Source organism: Anomalospiza imberbis, chromosome 14 (genome assembly GCF_031753505.1).
Source record: "Anomalospiza imberbis isolate Cuckoo-Finch-1a 21T00152 chromosome 14, ASM3175350v1, whole genome shotgun sequence".
Classification (NCBI taxonomy): Eukaryota; Metazoa; Chordata; class Aves; order Passeriformes; family Viduidae; genus Anomalospiza; species Anomalospiza imberbis.
The window spans coordinates 4,333,750-4,354,175 of NC_089694.1; the positions used below are offsets into that span (position 1 = coordinate 4,333,750).

Genomic DNA, 20,426 nt, shown 5'->3' on the forward strand with positions numbered 1-20,426 from the left:
GCCTCAGCTTTAGTGAGGGAAACATTCTGGAAGAAAAAGAGCTTTTTAATACTGAATATAAATGAATAGCTAATATTGCTTCTCCAGTCTTTCCTGTTATTACCCATCTTTTGTCCTAGTGGTAAATAAACATCATTTGGCAGCAGGGAAGGTGATGTGTTGTGGCCTAAGGCATGTGGTGCATGGAAAATCTACCATGGAAAACCTGTGCCCTTCTGGCTGCCCTAAAGCACCATTTCCCTACTGTGAAAACTGAGGAGAGAATAAAATCCTTCATGAGACCCAGCCAACAGTTATTTCTCTAAAGTTAAATGCGGGGAACCCGGGTATGCCCTGAATGGGGTTCAAGCTGAGGCCCAGCAATACAGACCGGCCTGTGCTCTCTTCCTTAAGGAACCTCCCAGGGACTGGATCTGGAAGGTGTCAGAACATTTGTAGAGACACAAGACTTGCTTTACTGACAAGTACTTAAACTAAAATTAAATTGCCTGGTGGTATCCTCTAGTCCAGGGGCAGGTGACAGGCATTGCAGAGGGGCTGAGTTTGTTGTGCTGCATCGTGCCTTAGCCAAGGGTCGTTTTACACAAACCATCTTTGAAGGATTTTATTCCCCACTGCATGAAGGGTGTGTACAAACTGTTGGTGAATTTTCACAAAATAGCTCTTCTGGCAGAGCTGTCTCTCCTCAAGGATCAATAGTCCCCAGCTATATCACTTTGGTCATAAATATTTTTATTAAAGCATTTAAAGAATGCTTTTACCACTTTGGAAGACAGTAAGACCACATGAGGAAAGAATATGGCAAGTAAGGTTTGTGATAATCTTGGCCTGATTTGCATTACTTGAGACAAAGATAAGAATGTTCTTTTTTCACCTCAGATTTGTGTTGAGTTAAACAATTTCTACCGGATTCTTCATTTTTCTCCCAGAGGTCCTATTAACATTTAAAGTGAAATCTCCTAAAGGTCAGCAGCAGAATTGTATCATTTTTGAGGAGGCTGAGCCCTTCCCAGAGCCACTGTAAAGTAACTCCTCCAAAGGTACCTGTACTGTCCTTCACAGGACCTTGGAGAACAAGCATTCTGTAACTGTTGAGAGGAGTGAGAGTAGACTTAACTGGCCATGTACAATTCTCTGCAACACTCATTTCTTTTTCCTTGGAAAAAGCCAGTGGAGCACCACATTCCCAGCTCAAAAGGCAGCAGCCAGAGCTGAATCTGCTGATAACAACCTCCTCCTCCTCCTCCTCCGCCTCTGATTTTTGTTCATGTCAATTAGAGCAAGCTCAGTTTTCACTTAAAGTAACGAAACCAAGAAAAATGTCTTGGTTCTCTCAGGAAGTGATGCCGAGAGAGCTGTTAAGACACTTTCAAAGATCTGACATGTCACTGAATACAGAACAGTATTAAAAAAGGAGGGGAATCAGTAGCTCAGGGGGAGCATTAAATCAGTTGTAATGAAAAATAGCCAGTAACAAAAAGACTCAGCTTGTGGAGTGTCAGAGGAAGTGTATGGGCTGAGACATTTTACCTGAAGGAATTCTGAATGAAGACACTAGCTTTAATAAGATCCAGTTAAATAAAGCACATCCAAACAACATTCCCACATTGTTGTATATGATAAAACCCAGGTTTTACCTGAGAATTCGGGCAGGAAAACTGGTAAATTAATAAATCTATTATACAGGTGCTATTTATTTCCCTTGCTGAACTCAACAGCCAAGCCTTGTTCTTTTCTTATTTAAAAATATGTCATCCAAACGACTACAACAATTCCAGCTGCTTTGTACTGTGTGTTTAAATACCTGTTGTTCCAGGAGAATTGGATGTACTTCAATACATAAGCAGGATTTGGTGAATGAATTTTTAAATATAGTATCTGTATTGCACTTTGAATTTCAGTGAGTTCAAAGGTGGTGAAAATTCAAATAACTGTGCTGTGGTGACTGTGCACATTCCTCTCTGCAGTCCATTTAGATTGGTATTGACATCCAGAAGGAAGAAGCCATGGCTGAGAGGGAAGGGCTGCAGGGTGGGGCTGAGTAAATGTGCCAGGAGAATTTTAAGTTCTTGTGCAATGGCTTCCAAATGCCAGCTGACATTTGTGAAAGAATAAAGTCTTTGTATTGCTTAATTTAGCAATTAGATTTTGCTTGCTCTAAGGCACAAGCAATGCCAGACAAATGATTCAGACTTTTCTCCAAGTTAATCTTAAGCCCATTAGAGGGAATTTCTCCAGTGTATCTCATCTCATGAATCTCATGAATCTCCTGGACAATTTATTTGGCCTATTCAGTGCAAATCACATTTGCTGAGAGCTGCTCTTCAAGAGCAGAATGCAGACTCACAATTCCAAGAATTTCAGAAAAGATGATCTTATGACACTGAAAGATTTTTAAAGATAAGCTGAGCAAAAGTATGAAGTCTCTACTATTTATCACATCTATTCATATTACAGAAATTGTATTTAAACTTGAAACAGAGATGATCTGTTTTCCCTACTACTTGTGTCATTTCTGAGAAATCTATCTTCCCAATTATGTTTCTCATTTTCAGCTGTATCTCTAAGTAGTATTCTCTGTTTACTTGTGACTTCACTGAATATGCTCAGTTATGTCTTGAATGATAAAGCAGTGGCATTTGAAATCCTTTCGGAAAGCTATTTGGAAATAATATAGATCGTTTCATTATGAAAGCACAAACCATCTTTTGGGTTTGAAACAATAGGCATATTTACATTTCTTTAGGAATGTAGATAGTTCAATCTATGTAACTATTTCTGTGACCATCCATCACTGCTTGCATGTATAATATGACTTAATTTCTAAATGGATTCTATAATTTACGCTGCTGCTTGCTGGAAATGAAGGAATGAAATTAAGACTGGAAAGAAGGGAGGAGGCAAGGGAAAGGTGTTTTTAATTTTGTCTTTGATTCTCAAGATGCAATTGTATGTTAATTGTTTATAAATGAGTTTTCCCCAAATCAGGTTTGTTTTGCCTATGATAACCCGTCTTTGTCTCAACCCAGGAGCTTTCCCATGACATATTTTCCCCCTGTCCAGCCAAGGTCAGCCCTTCTCAGCTGCTCTGTGGAGACAGAACTAAACACCCAGGACAGCTTCACCTGGACTGGCTTTGGAAATAATGAAATCTCTTCCTGGATACTAGGACCTCACTGAGATGACATTTTATCCTCTGTTATACTGAACTGCATGAATTTTACGGTCCTTGATGGATGAGAGACAATTAGGTTTATCTTGTGAAAAAATGATCAGTGAATTTGTTTCAGTGAAATGACACCAGCTGTATTCACATCCCCTTCATTCTGCCTTTTAGAACTATTCTAGCAAGCAGAGTCAAAGCAGACTGTGAATGGCTTTGAAATCTATGTTCAGTAGCATTCAAAGCAATCTTTCCCCCCCTCAAGAATACAATTATTTTCCCCAAAATCTGATTCTTACAAACCATTCTCTCCCAGGCAAGGAAGTGAAATACACTGTGTGACTTGTGTGTCTTCCCAAACCAATCAATACTGATTGGTTTTCAAATGATGTTTTGAATAACTTCACCCACTTGCAAATGTACTGCTAGCAGTTAAAAATTATTGCCAGACATTACATAATTTTGAATTATTAGCTCAGCTATAGATGTCAGTTTATCACAGAATGTAATTGATTAGTTCAGGAGGTTTTTTGAAGCTTCCTTCTCATGCTTTTTTTGAATTTTGTGACTCACAGTTATGTGTCACTTAAATTCACAGTGAAGAAACGATGAAAACCTGCAGTATGTACCTTACTCAGTGCAGATTTTTTTTTTCTTTCACCATGAAATACTTCAAATCCTATTAAAACCAGTTTAAGTTGCAGCATTAGTGAACAACCAATATTGTTCTACTCGTATCTTACCTCTGTGCCAAACCTGCTTGCTCATGTTCCTTCGTTTAAAGGCAGGCACAGCACGTTACAAACACAGTATTTAAATGGCATGTACAGAGTGCCCATAGGGCCAGACCGGGATCTATTTCTTAGATGTACAGTGTACATTTTAAGGCACACTATAGGGATTGAGTTTACATTTTGATAACTCTGTCCTTTTATTTGCAAAGATGGTCACTACCTGGAAATGTTGCAAAAATAAATGTTCATCTCTAAGAGTGGCCAATGTATTCATGTCTTCATTTTTATTTTTTTTCCTCAAGAAAAAATGTGTGAAAATGTGAACTTTAGGGAATTTTAAAAGGAAATGTCAACTACCATGTTACATTTTATATACATAGATATATATTTATACATATCTAAATATATAAAATGATTGCAGGAGCTCATACTATAAGCTGAGTTTTAGTACAGTACTTTAAATATACTGGTATTTATTTTCAGTTACACTTCTGCACCGCTTCTTCCTAATGCAGAGCTTGATACGGACATTGGTTGATAATTGCAAACAAAAAAAATTCATAAAGAATATTATTGTCTTATCATGCAATGTAGTAGGCATCCTGTGGCGCTATTCTCTTACCCAAGTATTTACAGTACTGCTGAGTACCTTTAGCAATAAATTCACCAGGGTTTGTCTGACTGCATCTGTCAGGCACCCAGCAGTGACCCAGGCTGAGGCTCCTGTCACACGTGAGTCTCAATGAAGGAGTGTGTGTGTGTCAGCATTGGGACTGAGCTCGCCAGTTCAGAGGCTCCGTTTTGAGACTTCCCAGCAGCACTGTACTCACAAATGTCCAGGAAAAACTCGTAGTTCTTTAATTTCCAATCTTTGAACTTCTTGGATGTTAAGTTGGGATCATCCAGAAGGCTGTTGATTACCGTGAGGTCCCCTTCCTTTGCCTGGCAAATTCGAGAAAGACAGAGGACAGGTCAAAATGAAATTCTGTATTTCAGCACTTTATTTCTTCTTTAATGCCAAGTGCCAGGATAACTACTATGGAAACTTTAATATTTACCTAAATTCAGGAAGTATTACAGCATAAACTGTTTTACAGCTCAGTCTGTGCCACATGCTACAGCTTGCCCACACAGAGTGCCAAATAATTTCTTTTTTTTCCTTAATATGGAACATATTTGCTTTGGAGGATTTTTAGTTTCTTTGAAACTTCATTTTAAAGTTACAAAAAAAAAAAAAGCATTAACAATAGAAATGTAAAGAGATTAAGGACATACAGTGATGTTAAGGACAAGGGCAAATGGCTTCACACTGCCAGAGGACAGGGTTAGCTGGGACATTGGGAAGGAATTCCTGGCTGTGAGGGTGGGGAGGCCCTGGCACAGGGTGCCCAGAGAAGCTGTGGCTGCCTCTGGATCCCTGGAAGTGTCCAAGGCCAGGTTGGACAGGGCTTGAAGCAACCTTGGCTGGTGGAAGGTGTCCCTGCCCGTGGCAGGGAGTGGGGCTGGATGGGCTTTGAGGTCCGTTCAACCCACCAGCATTCTGTGATGCACAAATAGACCTTTCCTAGTTTATATTCCTTGCACACAAAAATCAGGGATAAAGCCTTACTTTTAAAGTGCTCTTGAGGACTCGGATGTGGTGCAGCTTTTCGTTGATCACTGGGTCGTTACATCGCTTCACGAAGGACTTGCGGAACTCCTGCTTGGTGGAGGGACGCTGCTCTCCGAAAGCTGACAGACTGGCTTCTTCCAGAGTTCTGTAGAGCTCTTGCAGACCATCTGTGATTTCTTCAATCTCTTTTATGTTTTCTGGAAGGAAGGAAAGAAACCTAACAACAAACCTGATCATTCAGATGAAGTCTCTAAAATCAGCAAGACTGCAGCTTCTGTACTATCTTAACCTATTACTCAGTTCTGCAGTGTTAGTTTTGGTGAGACAAGATCATCGACCCAAAGCTCAATTTTTAGTGCTACATCCTGGCATTTCAAGTACAAACTCCTGTGTTTGCCAACATCCAGCTGTTCAACCACAAAATCCTTGCTGAGAACGGTGGCAATACTGCTCTGGATTTTGATGGCAGTAAAGTGGATCAGAACATCTCCCAGAGCTTACCTTCTGCACAGAAACTATTGTGCCTTCTAATAGGAACCTTCTCATCCGGACTGTCGTCGGTCCCTTCAATGGACTTCATGCGACCCTTCCCGCGGACGTCTCTGTTCCGGGGAAGGCTTTGGCTGCGCGGTTTCTGGGGCCGCCCGTGGGAGCTGTGTCCCCTTGGACATTCCACCAGAGGAAAAGGCCCATCCTGCTCAAAATTGTGGCGCCTCTGGACGGGCAGCGTGGCTTGTCTCCGTCTGTCCGGTGACATTCCGGGCCGGCCGCTCACGTACTCCGCCTCCGGAGGGACGGTCTGGAGGAAATGGAGCCCTGAGCTGGTTAAGGGAGTCTCTATCAGGTCCTGCCACGAGCGCCGTTCTCGGTAGGGAGGCCTGCACCCCGAGGAGTGTGTGCTGCCCGCCGCGTCCTGCCGGGAGTCCTCGGCAGAAGAGTGGGAATACGTTGATTCACTGGAAAAGTGTCGGCTTTGTTTGGCTTCGGGGAATGGGCTTGAAGAATTCACCTGCAAAAATACAAAAACATCTGCCCATGAGATGATGCTTTGAACAGGCCCAAGGAAATGACTGTAGTGTAAAACAGTCTATGATATCTAGTAATCAGATGGACTCATGGGTTTGATTTGTCATAACATGAACCACTGTAAACAGAAGAGAATTAGCAGTGACAACTTTTATACAAGTGCTCCTTTAACCACTCCCTATTCTTGTTTTGCACATTCTCTGCCCACAAGCAACTCCTGATGGAAAGAAAAGTGTAACACTGGTGCAGGTTTCCTGAAGACCCGTCCAGCTTACATTCAGTCCAGCTGAGAACAGTGGAAGTTTCCAAAAGAAACCGTAATCAGATTTCCTTTCCTTTTTTTAGGGGCCAAACAGAAAAAAACCAAAAAACAAACCCAAACAACAAAAACTTCAGCACCCAGGAAGATTTTTGGTTGGGGACTGTTGAACTTGTGAAACTATTTGAATGAATTTTCTGGGTCTGTGTATAAATTTAATTCAAAATAAAGAGAAAGGCAAAAATGTGGAAAAACAGAAAGGGAGAGGCTTAACCTGTATCCCAGTTGATATAACAGCATCACATGGGTGAAAATCAGTCTGAACTTCACCCATGTGATGCTGTTGTCTCAGTCACTCTTTCTTTGGTTCTGGCTGTGTGAGGATCATGTCATTCACGCTGAAGAAAAATCTGAAAGAAAAATAGAGAACAGTCCTATCTGTGCTTGGAATCATAGAATAATTATCATAATTGCCTGTGTTTTGTCCAATAGAAATGTTCTATTTGCAATATTGTCATTACCATGGTATTGTACACAATCTTGTAAAAAAATCCCTTTCCTGGAAAGATTTGTTCTTCAAAAAAGAACTAAAACATGATTACTGGATGAATGTGAGCTGATCTTAATCTCTAGCATCCAGTATCCAATATTCATATTTGAAAACCAGTCTCAATTAATACAAACTATCACATCCATCACATTCTTTTCATATTCTGCAGTGAAGGTACAATTTGAATATTCTGTTCCTGTTATGATGTGTAGTTTTACCAGTCCTACAAAAAAAGGTCATATTTCCAGTCTGGTGACAGATCTGTGTCAGGAGACATTTTTCTCTCCTTCCTTTCTAACTGATTTGCTATGGAAAAATCCAGATCTTGGCTCATGAGGAGCAGCAGTAATTTCATTTTTACAATCACATCTGGCTTTGTTCCACCGCCTTTACGGTGTTTAAATATCCCAGGGCAAGGGAAGAGCAAGCCAAGGCCCAGAGATGTTTTTGGTGGCCTTGGCCACATGCAGAGTGTGTGACTCACTGAGGGGGTGCGGTGGTAGGTGTCACACAGCGTGGAGGAGCCCTCCTGCTTCAGTGTCAGGGAGCCGTCCATGTCGTCCTGATCGCTCTCACTCCAGTAATCTGCTGACAAAGCATTCCAGGTCTCACTCGGGTGCTTTTCCACAAGAAAGCAGATCCCACATTTTAGCAACATCCTTCCACGGCAAGGTAAACGTTCCCCAGTCACTTGCAGGGCTCGGCAGCCGCTCAGGAACAGGCTGGTGGCAAGTCTGACACCTCAAACACACGGAGTGCAGGAAGATCTGACTGCTTTAGGGAAGGGTTACAGAAGGCAGCTCGGGCAGCTGACTCCCACTGCACATAAAAACCAACTTCTGCTCACGGGCTTTCACACAGAAACCTCATTCCAGATGCTGAAGTAGAGCCAAGCCTGAACACTTAATTTAATTGGGCATAACAGGTTCCACTGTGAGTGATGGGGAAAGGACGAGGCTGGCACCTGAGCTCCGGAGGTGCAAACAAATATTGCTGAAGCACACATCGCCCCAAGTGTGCCATGTCTGCACTGGTTTTAGGGAGATGAACATCCCTGAGGGCTGGGTCTGGGAGATCACACCTCACCCTGAACCCCGCATTCTCTTTATCATTAATTTTAAATATTTCTTAAAATTACTGCTCAGGATTTCATTTTCTTTGGTAGTAGCACCAACAAATGTAGTTCTTCGAGGAAATGTATTCTTATCAAAATTGATATTTAGAAAGATATGGACATATGTTGATAAAGAAGTCAGTTATGACCTCGCTGGCTTTGTTGAAATACTGAACAGATTTGTACTGCCTGCTCTCTTCTCCTAATTATAATCACTGAAGCATTACCTTCATCTGGGTGAATATCCTTGTCATCAGGTGTGTAACCAATTGCTGCGAGACCCAAACGATTCATCCATCTAGCAGAACAATAAAAATGAGGAAGAGAGGTATTTAAAAGGAACATCTCATGTAAATCTGAAGGCATCCACATCCTTAACATCTGGAAAAGTCAGACACAACGCCTAAACAAAAAGGCTGTTAAACCCACAATTCTGATGTGCTGGCTGGTTGATAACTGGGAGCGAAGGATTTATCACATTTATTCTGACTGCTATTTCTGTTTATTTCAAGAACTTGCCTGAACTGCCAAAATCCTAGAAAATAAAATAGAATTATGATAATTATTGTCTGAAAACCTGTGTTGAGAAATGAGTTGTATTAAACTTGTATCCTCAGAAAGCTAAAACAGCCTATGGCAGTTTGGTTATTCACAATGCTGGTGATATAAACACTTAGTGTTGTTGAGCTGTGATATCAACATTATTTTCCCTTAATTTGTTTAATGCAGACTTTTGGGTTTCAATATTTGCATTTTGCATTGGATGTGCTGGTTTCTTTCTTTGTCCTCAAATTATTTCGTTTGGTAGAAAATAACATTCTTTACTTCCTTAGGGAAATATTATAGTTAATCTTGGGGAAAATATCTTTTGAGTTTTCTTTATGTAAGATTACTGGATGTTTATACAATATATAATTGAAAAACTAGGGAAAAAGGAAATGAACACACAGAGGGAAAAGTCACTTCTTAATGTTCAGCAAATGGAAAATCAAGAATTATCTTATTTTCATTGACAAGGAGATATAACAGAAGAAAAAAGCCCTCATAGTGACATCTATAATGCCTGGGATAGTTTAAACCATTCCCTTCCTCGGTGACTAAATTCTTAATTATCTAATTAATTTCCCAGAAAATTGATGTGAGAGTTTATCTAGAAGCAGCTCTTTTTTCCTTTTCGAACATTTGCAACATCAAATTTGTTAACAATTATCTTCTTGGTTAATGAATATTATAATGACAAAAACATCTTTCACAGGCCTCAAGTCAGATATTAGTGAACAGTACATGCAATATCAAAAGGACGAGTTGTTTTGCAGATTAAAACAAGAAAACTGTTCAGTGTCATTCTTTCCCACTTGTACTAGAGGAGGAAAAAAAGCTTTTAAGGACATATGTGACTGTTATTGTCCAGGAGAGTGGTGTGTGGGAGATGGGTGGCACAGCAAGGAGGCAGAAAATGAAGAAAGAGTGAACTCTCCACTAAAAATAGCGCACAGTTCAGCACGTATTGATCCCTGCTCCCAGCAGCCCTGCAGAGGCTCCCAGCAATGATCTTCAGCTCCAATATTGACACAGCACTGACTCCCTGCCTGGCTGCACAGAGCTGCCACGGATCTCATGGCTTTCCTACGTAGCCAAAGGGGACAACACCCTTTACTTCTTACAGGGATTAATTTACTTGCAAAACTATGAAAGGAAAGAACTGTACAATCATATTGCTTTGCCTCTCAGTATTAAGCCAGAAGTGAGCAAATTGGAGATGAAAATGGAAATGATGATTAGTTTTCCCAAATACCAACTGCAGGCTTAGCACTGCTTACAGCCGTTGTTTGCATCAACACATCAATAACTCATCTTTATCGTGAGGGAAGTACATTTAAAATGGATGAACAGATTTACAGAAGAGCTTTTGCACAGTGCTCTCCAGCCTCATTTCCCTCAGCACACGGTGCCTGCATCGCCTGGCATTTTCTTCCCTTGCAGGGCAGATCCTTCATTGCAGGAATGGCAGTGACATCACTCCCTGCTCGTTATCAAGCATTTGTATTCACCAGTTTTTCATGAGTTGTTCCTGAATTTCTGAACTCATTAGCACTGGAGCAAAATAGTTTTAGTCATACTTTGCCATATGCCTTTGGCAATTAAGCAGGATGGCTCAGTGCCTTCAACTGAGGTTCTGCTTAAGCACCAGTAATAAATTAGGACTAATTACCATTTTCCAAGTTAAAACAGACTCAGCCATTTGTGTGGTCAGTGCATGGAAATTTATATTGTCTTAAATTTCTTGCAAAATTTCTTTTGTTGCTCATTGTTAATTTGAGGGTGTCAGATCTTGGAAGCAGATATAGACACCAGATGAAATGTTAGGATTAACCTTCCAGAGCCAGGGATGCTCTGAGGATACCCAGGGTATCGGCTTTATGCATATGGCCTCAATGGCCAAATCTGGAATTAGCTGAAGTTAATCTTCCTTCTCTAAGGCTGCTCAGGCTTTTCTCTTCCAAAGGCCAAAATCATCCCCAGCTAGATTTACAAGGACTTTCTTACCTCATTTACCACAATGCAGAGTCAGCTCTTGGTCAAGCCAACATAAAGGGTTATCTGATGACATTCAGTGGCTTATCATGATAAAATCTCTTCAGATAAAAGAACTGGAGTCTCCATTTTAGGTTTTGTGTTTTTAAGAAAAGCATGAGTGAATGTTTCTGAGGTTAATCGGGAGATATACAAGTGGTGAGATTACAGCTCATTTTCTTACAGTTAATTTTTTTTTTTCCCAAGGAAATGCAAACTCATTTCAAAAGAAGCCCTGCATAAACTTGATGAATTTCCTTGATGAGCAAACCACTTTCATTTTTCAGAAAACTGCAGGTTTTTCAAGGTTATAAAAAGCTCCTTCTGGAGAGCTTGGAAAGGCAGGCAGCTGGTTCTGAACTCTGTCCCAGGTGCCCTGTGGGCAAAGGTTGGGTTCCAGCTGGCACTGGGAGCTCCTGCTGGAGCTGGACTCCCGAGGGTTGGAGGACGCACATCCCACGGAGGGTCTGTGTGCTGCACCTGCCAGCACAGCCCCAGGGCTGGAATGCTGGTTGGGGTCCTAGAGCTGTGCCCCACCAGCTCTGGGACTTCCCCGTGGCCACAAGGAGGCCCGGGCTGCCCTGGCAGGGCACCTTTGGGATCTCAGGTGCACATCCCCGTACCTCGACCCCAGGCTGGGCTCCCTCCCCCCAGATCCTGCCTTTTTACCTGGATAACTTCAACAACTCTTTCCTGTTGATAATTAAACAACTTAACCAGCATGTTTCACTGAGTCTAGGCCACCCAGCAGAGCATGGGGTTTGCATTCTGCATGGAAATTGTGATGACACAGAACAGCACTAAATGTCCCACGGATCCTCTGCCACAACATTTTACCTCGAGGATTGTACAAATCCCCATAAGACATAATCACTTACCGAGGCACGTTGTAACAACCTACAGGGGACCAAGAAGTGGGTTGTTTTTTATTGCCTGTACTCCAGTGAACAAAGGCAGGGAAAGATGAGCCTTGAGTAAAGTCATCAAAATGCACAAATAAATTTTGTACTTTGTCCCAGTTAAATTCTAAATAAATCAGGCTTGGCTGTAAAACAGGAACTGTTGTCATTGCTTTGGGATAAAATAGAGCTGCCTGGTAGTATTTAAGTTAAATTTACTGAGATAATTCTGGTTATTACCCAGGGATTACAGCCCAGGGCCTCTTCTGAAAGTCTGATTCTGCCCCAGGCCAGGGCTGTGCTGAGTGAAGGCACCAGGGCAGCGAGGAGCTGTCACAGCCTGAGACTGAAGAGTGAATCTTCCTAAAACACCCCGAATCGTCAGGAGCCAGGAGCACATTCACCTGCTGACAGAAACACTGGGAAGCGTTCAAGGGGGCCAAACAACTGGAAACAATTGCACATTGCTTTGCTCCCCTAACACTGTATTGAAAACAAGAATATACCACTCCTCAATGTACAAACTGATAAATGTCTGTTTCCTGGCTGTTGTCGTTTACTCTGCTGAGCAAGGGTTGAGCCAGCCCCAGGTCAGTGGGAGGTTCTGGGAGTGAAGGCAATTAAAGTTTCCACAGTGGCATCACACTCACCCCCTTGGCTGCTCCTTTCTACAGGTCCAGAGTGAAAACACACAAATAAAAAAATAAAACTACTTGGACAATCTCAGTTGTTATCAATTGGAGAGAACTATTTTGTTTGGTGTAAGAGAATGAAAACCAAGGGAAGAGGATAACCTTTTTTCCCTTCCTATAAAAAAGGGGTGAAAAGTTACAATTCTTAGGTTATAGTTAGAACTGTTCCATAAACCCATGGAGAAGAGAGGCAGAAAAAGTGAATTTCTGTGGCTCAGAAAAGTTTGGTTTGCTAATATCCTCACTTATTGCATATAACAGGTGGCTGGTTTTAGAAAAAGCTATTTAATTCAAATGAATAGGTAAAAAAATTATAAGTCCTGAAAAGGTGTAAATTCAAGAAAAAGTCCAACTACTTTCATTATTTCTCTCTATTAAATATTCCTTTATAAATGAAGTCTATGAAATCCTGACACATTAACAGAAAGAATAAATAAAATGCATTTCCTATCTTCCTTGCATCTTTTCGTCATTAATTCTTGCCCTTGTACACCCCTCAGCTTTGTGTTAAAAATGTTTCAGTGCAGAAATATTTTTTCTTCATTTTTGAGACTGCATTTACATTTGAGATTATTTGGTTAAAGGCAAAACTAGAACAAAGTGGAAGTTAAATTTCACTTAAATCAAGTTATGTTTAAGTCTATTAGAGATTCCCTTGAACCATTTATTTTACACATAGAATTTGCTGAGTGCAGTTTACATTTAATTTCTGATCAAAAGCTTTGTATTATATTTTTTTTTACGTCACTGGGATAATCAGATTCCAGAATTCACAGTAAAATTCTTTGCAATACACAATTAGATTTAAAAAATAATTTTGTACTTGTTATGTGGACTTCTCTGACCAGTCTTTCTTACTGAACACCTGAAAAATCAATGCATTTCCCATTTGGCTTCCCAAGGTACATTATTTTCCCTATTTTCTATGATATGCAGGCAATACATTCATTTAAGAGAATGAAAGGTGCTCTAATAGGGGTGGCTGAAATGATGCCTTGAGTTTCCTCTGCACAGAAGGAAACTCTCCCAAAAGCATCTCCTGGTGAAATGTGACCCTGAGCAGATCCTTCCCCATGAGCTCATCTCTGCCCGTGTATCAGCCCCCAGCAGCTCTGCCTCTGCTGTTTGATTTGTCACACTTGCTGGGATTTGTTGAGCAAAATCATTCATGGGATAAACTCTGAGCACTCTCTGATTTGATAATTTGACATGACTGTTGATCTTGTTTCATGCGTTGTCTTCTTAGATTTGTCAGGCTGGAAAAATAGGAAAAAAGCCTGAGACAGCTTAAGAATTGGCAAGTGAAACAATCTGTGCCCTCTTTGCATCTGCTTTATGCCCTTAATAGGATTTTTTTTAATTTTTCATTTTTTTAACTTTCCTCTGTCAAACAAATGCACAATTATGTTTCTGTACTCCGAAGTCTGGTTTGGTGGGGGTGGTTTTTTTGTTTGTTTTTTGTTTTCCCCAGTGTGTAATAGACAAAAGAAATTCACTGCTTTGTAGCAAATAAATTACCTTTCTGGTACCATCATTTTACTGTACAAATACAGTCGTGTATCACAGAGAATAAAAGCACACAACAACTGATAGGCTATTTGATCCAGAACCAATAATAAAGAAATCACCAAAACAGTCACAAAAACTCACTCAACTGGAACTTCTCTTTACTCACTTACTCAAACTTTTGCTCCAGCTTTCACCAAATGATTGGCCCAAAGGAAAGCTCTGGAGAAAGAAAGCTTTGTTTACAAGCAAGAGAACTGAGCTTAGCATGGCATAAACTATGGGTGGGGTTTTGGGGTTTAGAGGTGGATTTTTTAAAGAAATGGGATAATTTTAAAGAAGCAGAATTACACAATTTCCTTGTGAAATTGTGTAATTCTGCTTCTACATAGTTTTAAAAAACTCAGCTCAAGTAGGCCAAATAATGCTGTTAAATATCTGGCTAATTCATGATGATGAAATTTCTTATTTCTATTACTCATTTCTATTATTTCTTATTTCTATTACTAAATCTTTCAGATTTGGCAGAGTTAACTCAGTATCTCCAGCATAAGGTCACAACAGGGACTGTGACACCATCTCAGAGGGGCAGGGCTGGAATCACTAAATCTGCTCTATCAAATGCAGAAGCTTGGCTCCCAGAAGAACTCTGTCAATTCACACTGGTACTATTCGCAGCAGAATTTGATTAAATTAATTTTGTAATTTAAGCTGGTGCAGAAACCAGTGCAGACCCTGCCTCCTGCACGAGGGATGAACTCTCCCAGTGCTGATTTGGGTGGTGTTGGATAATCACAATTGGGCACTGCAAACTCCATCAGCCACTGGGGCTGGGACTCAGCGAGGGGGGGAAATGGAACTTCACAAGTTTAGGGTAAATAGTTCATAAATTGTAAAAAGGAGGAGCCAGGTGACTTGCCCAGGAAAGGAGGTTTGGAATATTCCAGCTCAGTGCCAGGAACTCCTGGTGCAGTATTTTGCCCAGACAGGGCACAGCAGCTCCACGATCACCCTGTGCACTCCCATGAGCATTGTGGTTTCACCCAGCCCTTGGGGCCTGCAGCTAATTCTGATCAGAAAACTGTTTTACTTGTGCTGCACTTAGGAGCTTTTACGTGAGAACAATAAATTAGAGGGCTGGCGTGGCCTCGGGCACGGATTTGAAACAAGTTTATGGGAACATAAAAGGAAGAAAGGCAAACCTGCTCTTTATGATTATTTACAGCACCATTGGGAAGCTCCATTCCAGGGATTTCTGTTTGAAAAGTACCTTTCATGTTCTGCAGAATTATCTCCTGGCTTTTCAGCAGGTAAGGGGCTGAAAGTAAGAGCTCTAACAACTTACTCAGCTCTATTTGATAGAGAGCTGGTAAATTAGGCCAGACAGATCTGACAATCTCCTGCTCACTTGTCCAGTTTAGGGAGAAAATGTCTAATGGGGAATCAGAGTTGAAATTTTTAGTTGCCAAGAGCTTTACTTGGGTGCTACTTTATATAAAGTGAAGACTAAGTGCATTGAAACTGGAAAAGATGTGTTAATCCAGGCTCACCATCTGATTTGGCCAAGACCTGTCAAAGAGACCAACATGCCTGAAATTTAAGGGAGAAAACTGAATTAACTTTAGTAATAAACAGGATGACTTAGGGAAAGTCTTGAGTAACTTACTTGGTTATACGCCATATGTAAAAATAGATAGGAGACACCATAAAATTTGCTTATAATCAATAGAAATTTAATTCAGAATACATCAATTTTCAAATAGTTATTTTTTAAGAGAAATATTGTGCTATAATCTTTCAGGTCTTGGAAAATGTAGGAGTGACCCCTATAAAAATCAATCATCATTCTGTTTCAGAGGCAACTATTTGTTATATTTCTTAAATGAATGCCAAAGATTTATGGGAGTTATTAAAATTGCAAAGTTAACCCAGTTATTCAGATCAAAAGTGATCAGATTATTCAGCCTAAAATAGAAACTTTTAAAAATTTAATATTTGGAGTCCAGGATGAGATTGCAAATGCACTGCACTGCATTTCAATGGCTTGTAAGTTTTAAATAACATAGATGTTGTAAAACAACCGAATATTAAATTCAATGCTAATTAAAGCCATAAACAGGTTATGTGTGGTGTGGTAGGAGATGAAGCACTTCTGGGAAATAAGGCCTTTAACAAGCTTGGAGTAGCAAGCTAGAGATGAGCTCATCAAGTTCATTATTAATTCATTTCTAAGAACACGGCTCTGCTCGTGTAAGACCTGGCAAAACAGCACGAGCATGAATTTTGCAAACCCGAGTAACACAGCAGGCAAAACCCAGCCACAGCTGAGTGCCTCAGAATAATCCAGCCCTACCCACTGGGGTCCAGCTCTTCCTTCAGCAATGTGGGGTTAAAGGCACAGTAAAATATTCCAGAGTGGAAAACAATTACTAAACAATGAATCTGGGGTGAGAAACTCTAAAAGGAGCTGTTAAAGTAAAAGCAGTTGAAGAAGGGATAAAATTCCCCTCATAGTGAATGAGGAATGTTCCTCTCCATGCCAGGATTCCTTCACTTTTCAGCATGAGGGATCCCCCCTTCCATCAGCAGGGAAAATCCAGTTAAATTCTGTGCAGAAAACAGGAGTGAGAGATACCACGTAAAATATTTGCTCTGTTTCCTCACATTATGGGGCTAGCATTTCGCTGGAAAGAGAGAGATTTGTGGAATCAGTATTTTAAACACATTTTTTCATCTATGAATCTTGCTTCCTCATTTCAAATTTCAGCCAGGATCTCTGGGAGAAGGAATTGTAAGAGCTGCAGGGGTGCCCAGGGATGTTACAGAGGTAGCAGAGTTATCCATCATTGGGGTGGGGAGTGAATTCCAATTGCTCTGCAGGGACAGAATTGCTGAAGGGAAAATACTGCACAAAATACTTCAAGCAGAAGTTCACCCTTTGCTTTCTTCCCAAAAAATCAGGGAAAAGGCTCTTGCAAATTCCAAAGTAAATGATGTTTAGGATGGCATGGTATGGAAGCACACGCTGGCACCTTCCCAGCTGCTCCTGTGCTCCAAGGCCTCATTGCAGCTTCCTGGGCTCCCCATGGAAAAATCAATGGATGTTGTAAAAGCAGCTCACCAAACGTCTGTCAAGACTTCCTGGTTTTCCTTGAGCCAGAACATTTTATGTATCATTTATAGATATGATCAATGGCACTTCAACAGACGAGAGCTACGCCAGCAGCTGAAATCAAGGGAGACCAGGCAGAGTTAAACCAGCAAAAATCCTCACTTCAGTTTTGTCCAAACAAACCTGAACCACACCACAGAACTGAGCAATGGAACATTGCTGAAAAATATTTTGTCAAGGTTGTCAAGCTTCTACCCTGAATGTATTCCACTCCTGATAACTGAGGCTCATCACCCTCCAGGATGAACCGGCCTCCACAGTCTCACCCCAACCAGGCTCACACCCCAGCATACCTCAAGAGCCATGTAAGCCCCAGAATATAAATGTTCAATTCAACAATGGGTTTTAGGCCTTAATGTTCCAGAGGAAAACCCCATCTGTATCCGTCTTTCCAAGCTGGCAAACATTAAGAGCTGTAAGAAAGAACATCTCAAAGTTTCAGTTATCTGTGCCAGGAAAGATTTAAGTCTTCCCAGTACGGTGACCTTGTCCCAGGTGTCCTTGTGCTTTCCACCTCAGCTGGGAATAAACAAATTCCTGAGGTAACAGGAGGAGGGAGGACATCTGACTCTGCCTGTTGGGATCTAAGGCCCTGTCCCACCTTCGCAATCTCTGCCTTCACCACTGAATCACAAAGGAGAAGCACGGAGTAATTTGGGCTAGAAGAGCTCCCAGGAGGTGCCTGCTCCCACACCCAGCCTCAGCAGGGTCAGCTTTAATGTTGGATCAGGTTGTCCAGTGCCTTGTCCAGTCAGAAGTTTGGAATGTCCTCCCACACATCCAAGGACATTTAAAACTCACTACAAAACCAAAAATGGAATTTCCTTGCCTCTGCTCGGTGTTGGGACAGTGATGTGGTGAATAAAATTAATTACTGCTGATTTTCTGTGTTGTTGGGAGTTGTTCTTGGCATTGGAGGGGAAAAATATATTTATAGTTATAGTTATAGTTATAGTTATGTTTATATATTACACACACACACACATATATATATACAGACATATCCCACCACCTGGGTGTACTCTGTACGAGCTTTGGTGTGGGTGCACTGTTTAATATACCAGAAACACTGATCCCACTAAGACTTCCAACCTTTACCTACAAAACATCACAAGGGTGATGAACCTTAAGCCCATCAACAAAAGAAAAAATTCTAATTAACACAGACACCAACACAAGTAACTTTCCTTTGCAGAATTGAGACGTGTCATAGCAGGAAATGTCAGCAAAGTGAGCCACAGAATGTGATGTATTTACTGAAATTAATGGAAAACTAATTCCTGAGAACACCATGAGCCAGCATCCCATCAGGCTCCAGGAGGATATTCCTGTGTGAGATGAAATATTGAAGCACCAGGATAAAGAACATCCCACAACAAAGGGGACACACAACTCACCTGTTCATCTCTTCAAGGCAGTCGGTTGCGAAGTAGAAGCTCTTTATTTTGGGGTGACATGCTTTGAAGGCACTATAAAAAAGAGCACAAATAATAAAAACCACCTTTCCTTTCAAACATCTTGTCTACAAATACACCAGACTGTCCTGCTATGTGATTCTTCAGCATGTTACAGGTTTCATAGGCATTTGTCATTTTCAGTCTGGATTTTGCTGCCTAAATTTATAGATGGATTCCCCCCGATCTGATTTCATCAATGTTTGTGAGCCTCATAGTTTACAAAAATTTCAAAAGCACTTGAATGACTTAAAAATATAAATCCTTTTGATAACCACTGATGTTCTACATCTAAAAAATTCTTGGGTGAATTTGAAAGTCTTAATTAGTATATTCAAGTAGCTCTTAGTTGTATTCCAAAGATCAACTAAAGGAATAAATGTTTGATCTCCCCACCTCTTCTCATGTATTTGATGACTGTTTTATGTTCTACAAAAAGAAATGCAGAGGGCTGCCAAGTTGAGCTAGAAATCACTGGAGTAACAGATAATAATCAGATGGCATGGGTGATTATAGTTCACATAAATGCTTTTATTAATGCTTTTATGTGCTCTAATCCCTGAGATCTCCCTCAGCTGAGCAGTCGAAAACTGCTAAGAACAATAATCCCAGTTTTCACAAATTTTTTGTGTAGGTATAATGAAAAGGAGTTTTGCTATCAAGGAAACCAGAAGGTCCCAGCATTAAAGACTATTAATTTGCTTAGCTGGCAAATGCTAAAAAAATGCCACACTATCATTCATAACATTTATGTTAAAATACTGACATTTTTATGGTAATTACCAGATGTAAGAATTAGATTAGGAATCATTACACGTGGAATGATGAAGAACCTGTGATGCAACGTTTCCACTATGAATAGCTTAAATGCAAATGAGTGTTTTATTAATTGCTATGACTTATTGCATTTTTCAAAAACAAGATGAAGGCTGAAGAAGCTTCACCTGGGCATAGTGATTTTTTATATCTATAATTAATACAAATGTATCCAGCAACAGCTTTCCTGACAAAAGCCCTCCAACAGAGTTGTAGTTCTGTGCAGTTTGTTTTTTCATGAGATTGGGGATATAAAGGGTAAGGTAAGGTTATCTTTGCACAGAGGCTTATCATTAAATATTAAATTCCATAAAGGAAGACTGTAGAGTATTTAAGTGTTGTTTTGGCATCTGGACAGTGAAAATTTCCACTGCAAAGCCTCACTGCCCTAGCTACTGGTACTTTGTAAAGAAGAGCAGTGAGTGACTGTGAAATCCCACCCAGGGATTCCTGGTGCCCACTAGATGGCACAGGCTTGTTAATTATCTCTCTTTTGATCATTATATAAATGCAGTTTTAAGTATGCTCTGCTCAACTTGATGCTTTCTTTTAACTGATTGGTATGATATGGTTTTAGTGTCAAGAAATCTTATCAATCTTAGTCTTCTGCTTCTGATGTGGAACTTTTTAATCCCCCTATGCCAGCTGAGTACCAGCAGCTCCAACTGGTTCTATGGAAAGAGCTGTGGGTAAGAAAGGTGGAACAGTTTTGTGTGTTTGTGAATTAGAGCAGTACATGGCAAATCTTTCATTACACAGAGATTAGCAAATTCTGTACTTTCAACAGAAATTCCTTACACTACTACATTTTTGATGCTTAAAATAGAAAATCATGACTAAACAAACACTCCTGCA

At 40.6% G+C, this 20,426-nt stretch overlaps 1 protein-coding gene across 1 annotated transcript in view; it reads right to left on the bottom strand.

Moving 5' to 3' along the window:
* Window positions 1-3,272: 3,272 nt before the first annotated feature.
* Window positions 3,273-20,426, bottom strand: part of LOC137482323 (connector enhancer of kinase suppressor of ras 2-like) — a 170,855-nt gene continuing 153,701 nt past the window's right edge. Inside the window, exons 20-25 of the mRNA XM_068204569.1 lie at window positions 18,699-18,770; window positions 8,686-8,756; window positions 7,829-7,932; window positions 6,011-6,518; window positions 5,507-5,706; window positions 3,273-4,839 (exon numbers count right to left, since the gene is read on the bottom strand). Coding sequence (XP_068060670.1) covers window positions 4,624-4,839; window positions 5,507-5,706; window positions 6,011-6,518; window positions 7,829-7,932; window positions 8,686-8,756; window positions 18,699-18,770 — 1,171 coding nt within the window. The 3' untranslated portion in view covers window positions 3,273-4,623. The remainder of the gene's footprint in view (window positions 4,840-5,506; window positions 5,707-6,010; window positions 6,519-7,828; window positions 7,933-8,685; window positions 8,757-18,698; window positions 18,771-20,426) is intronic.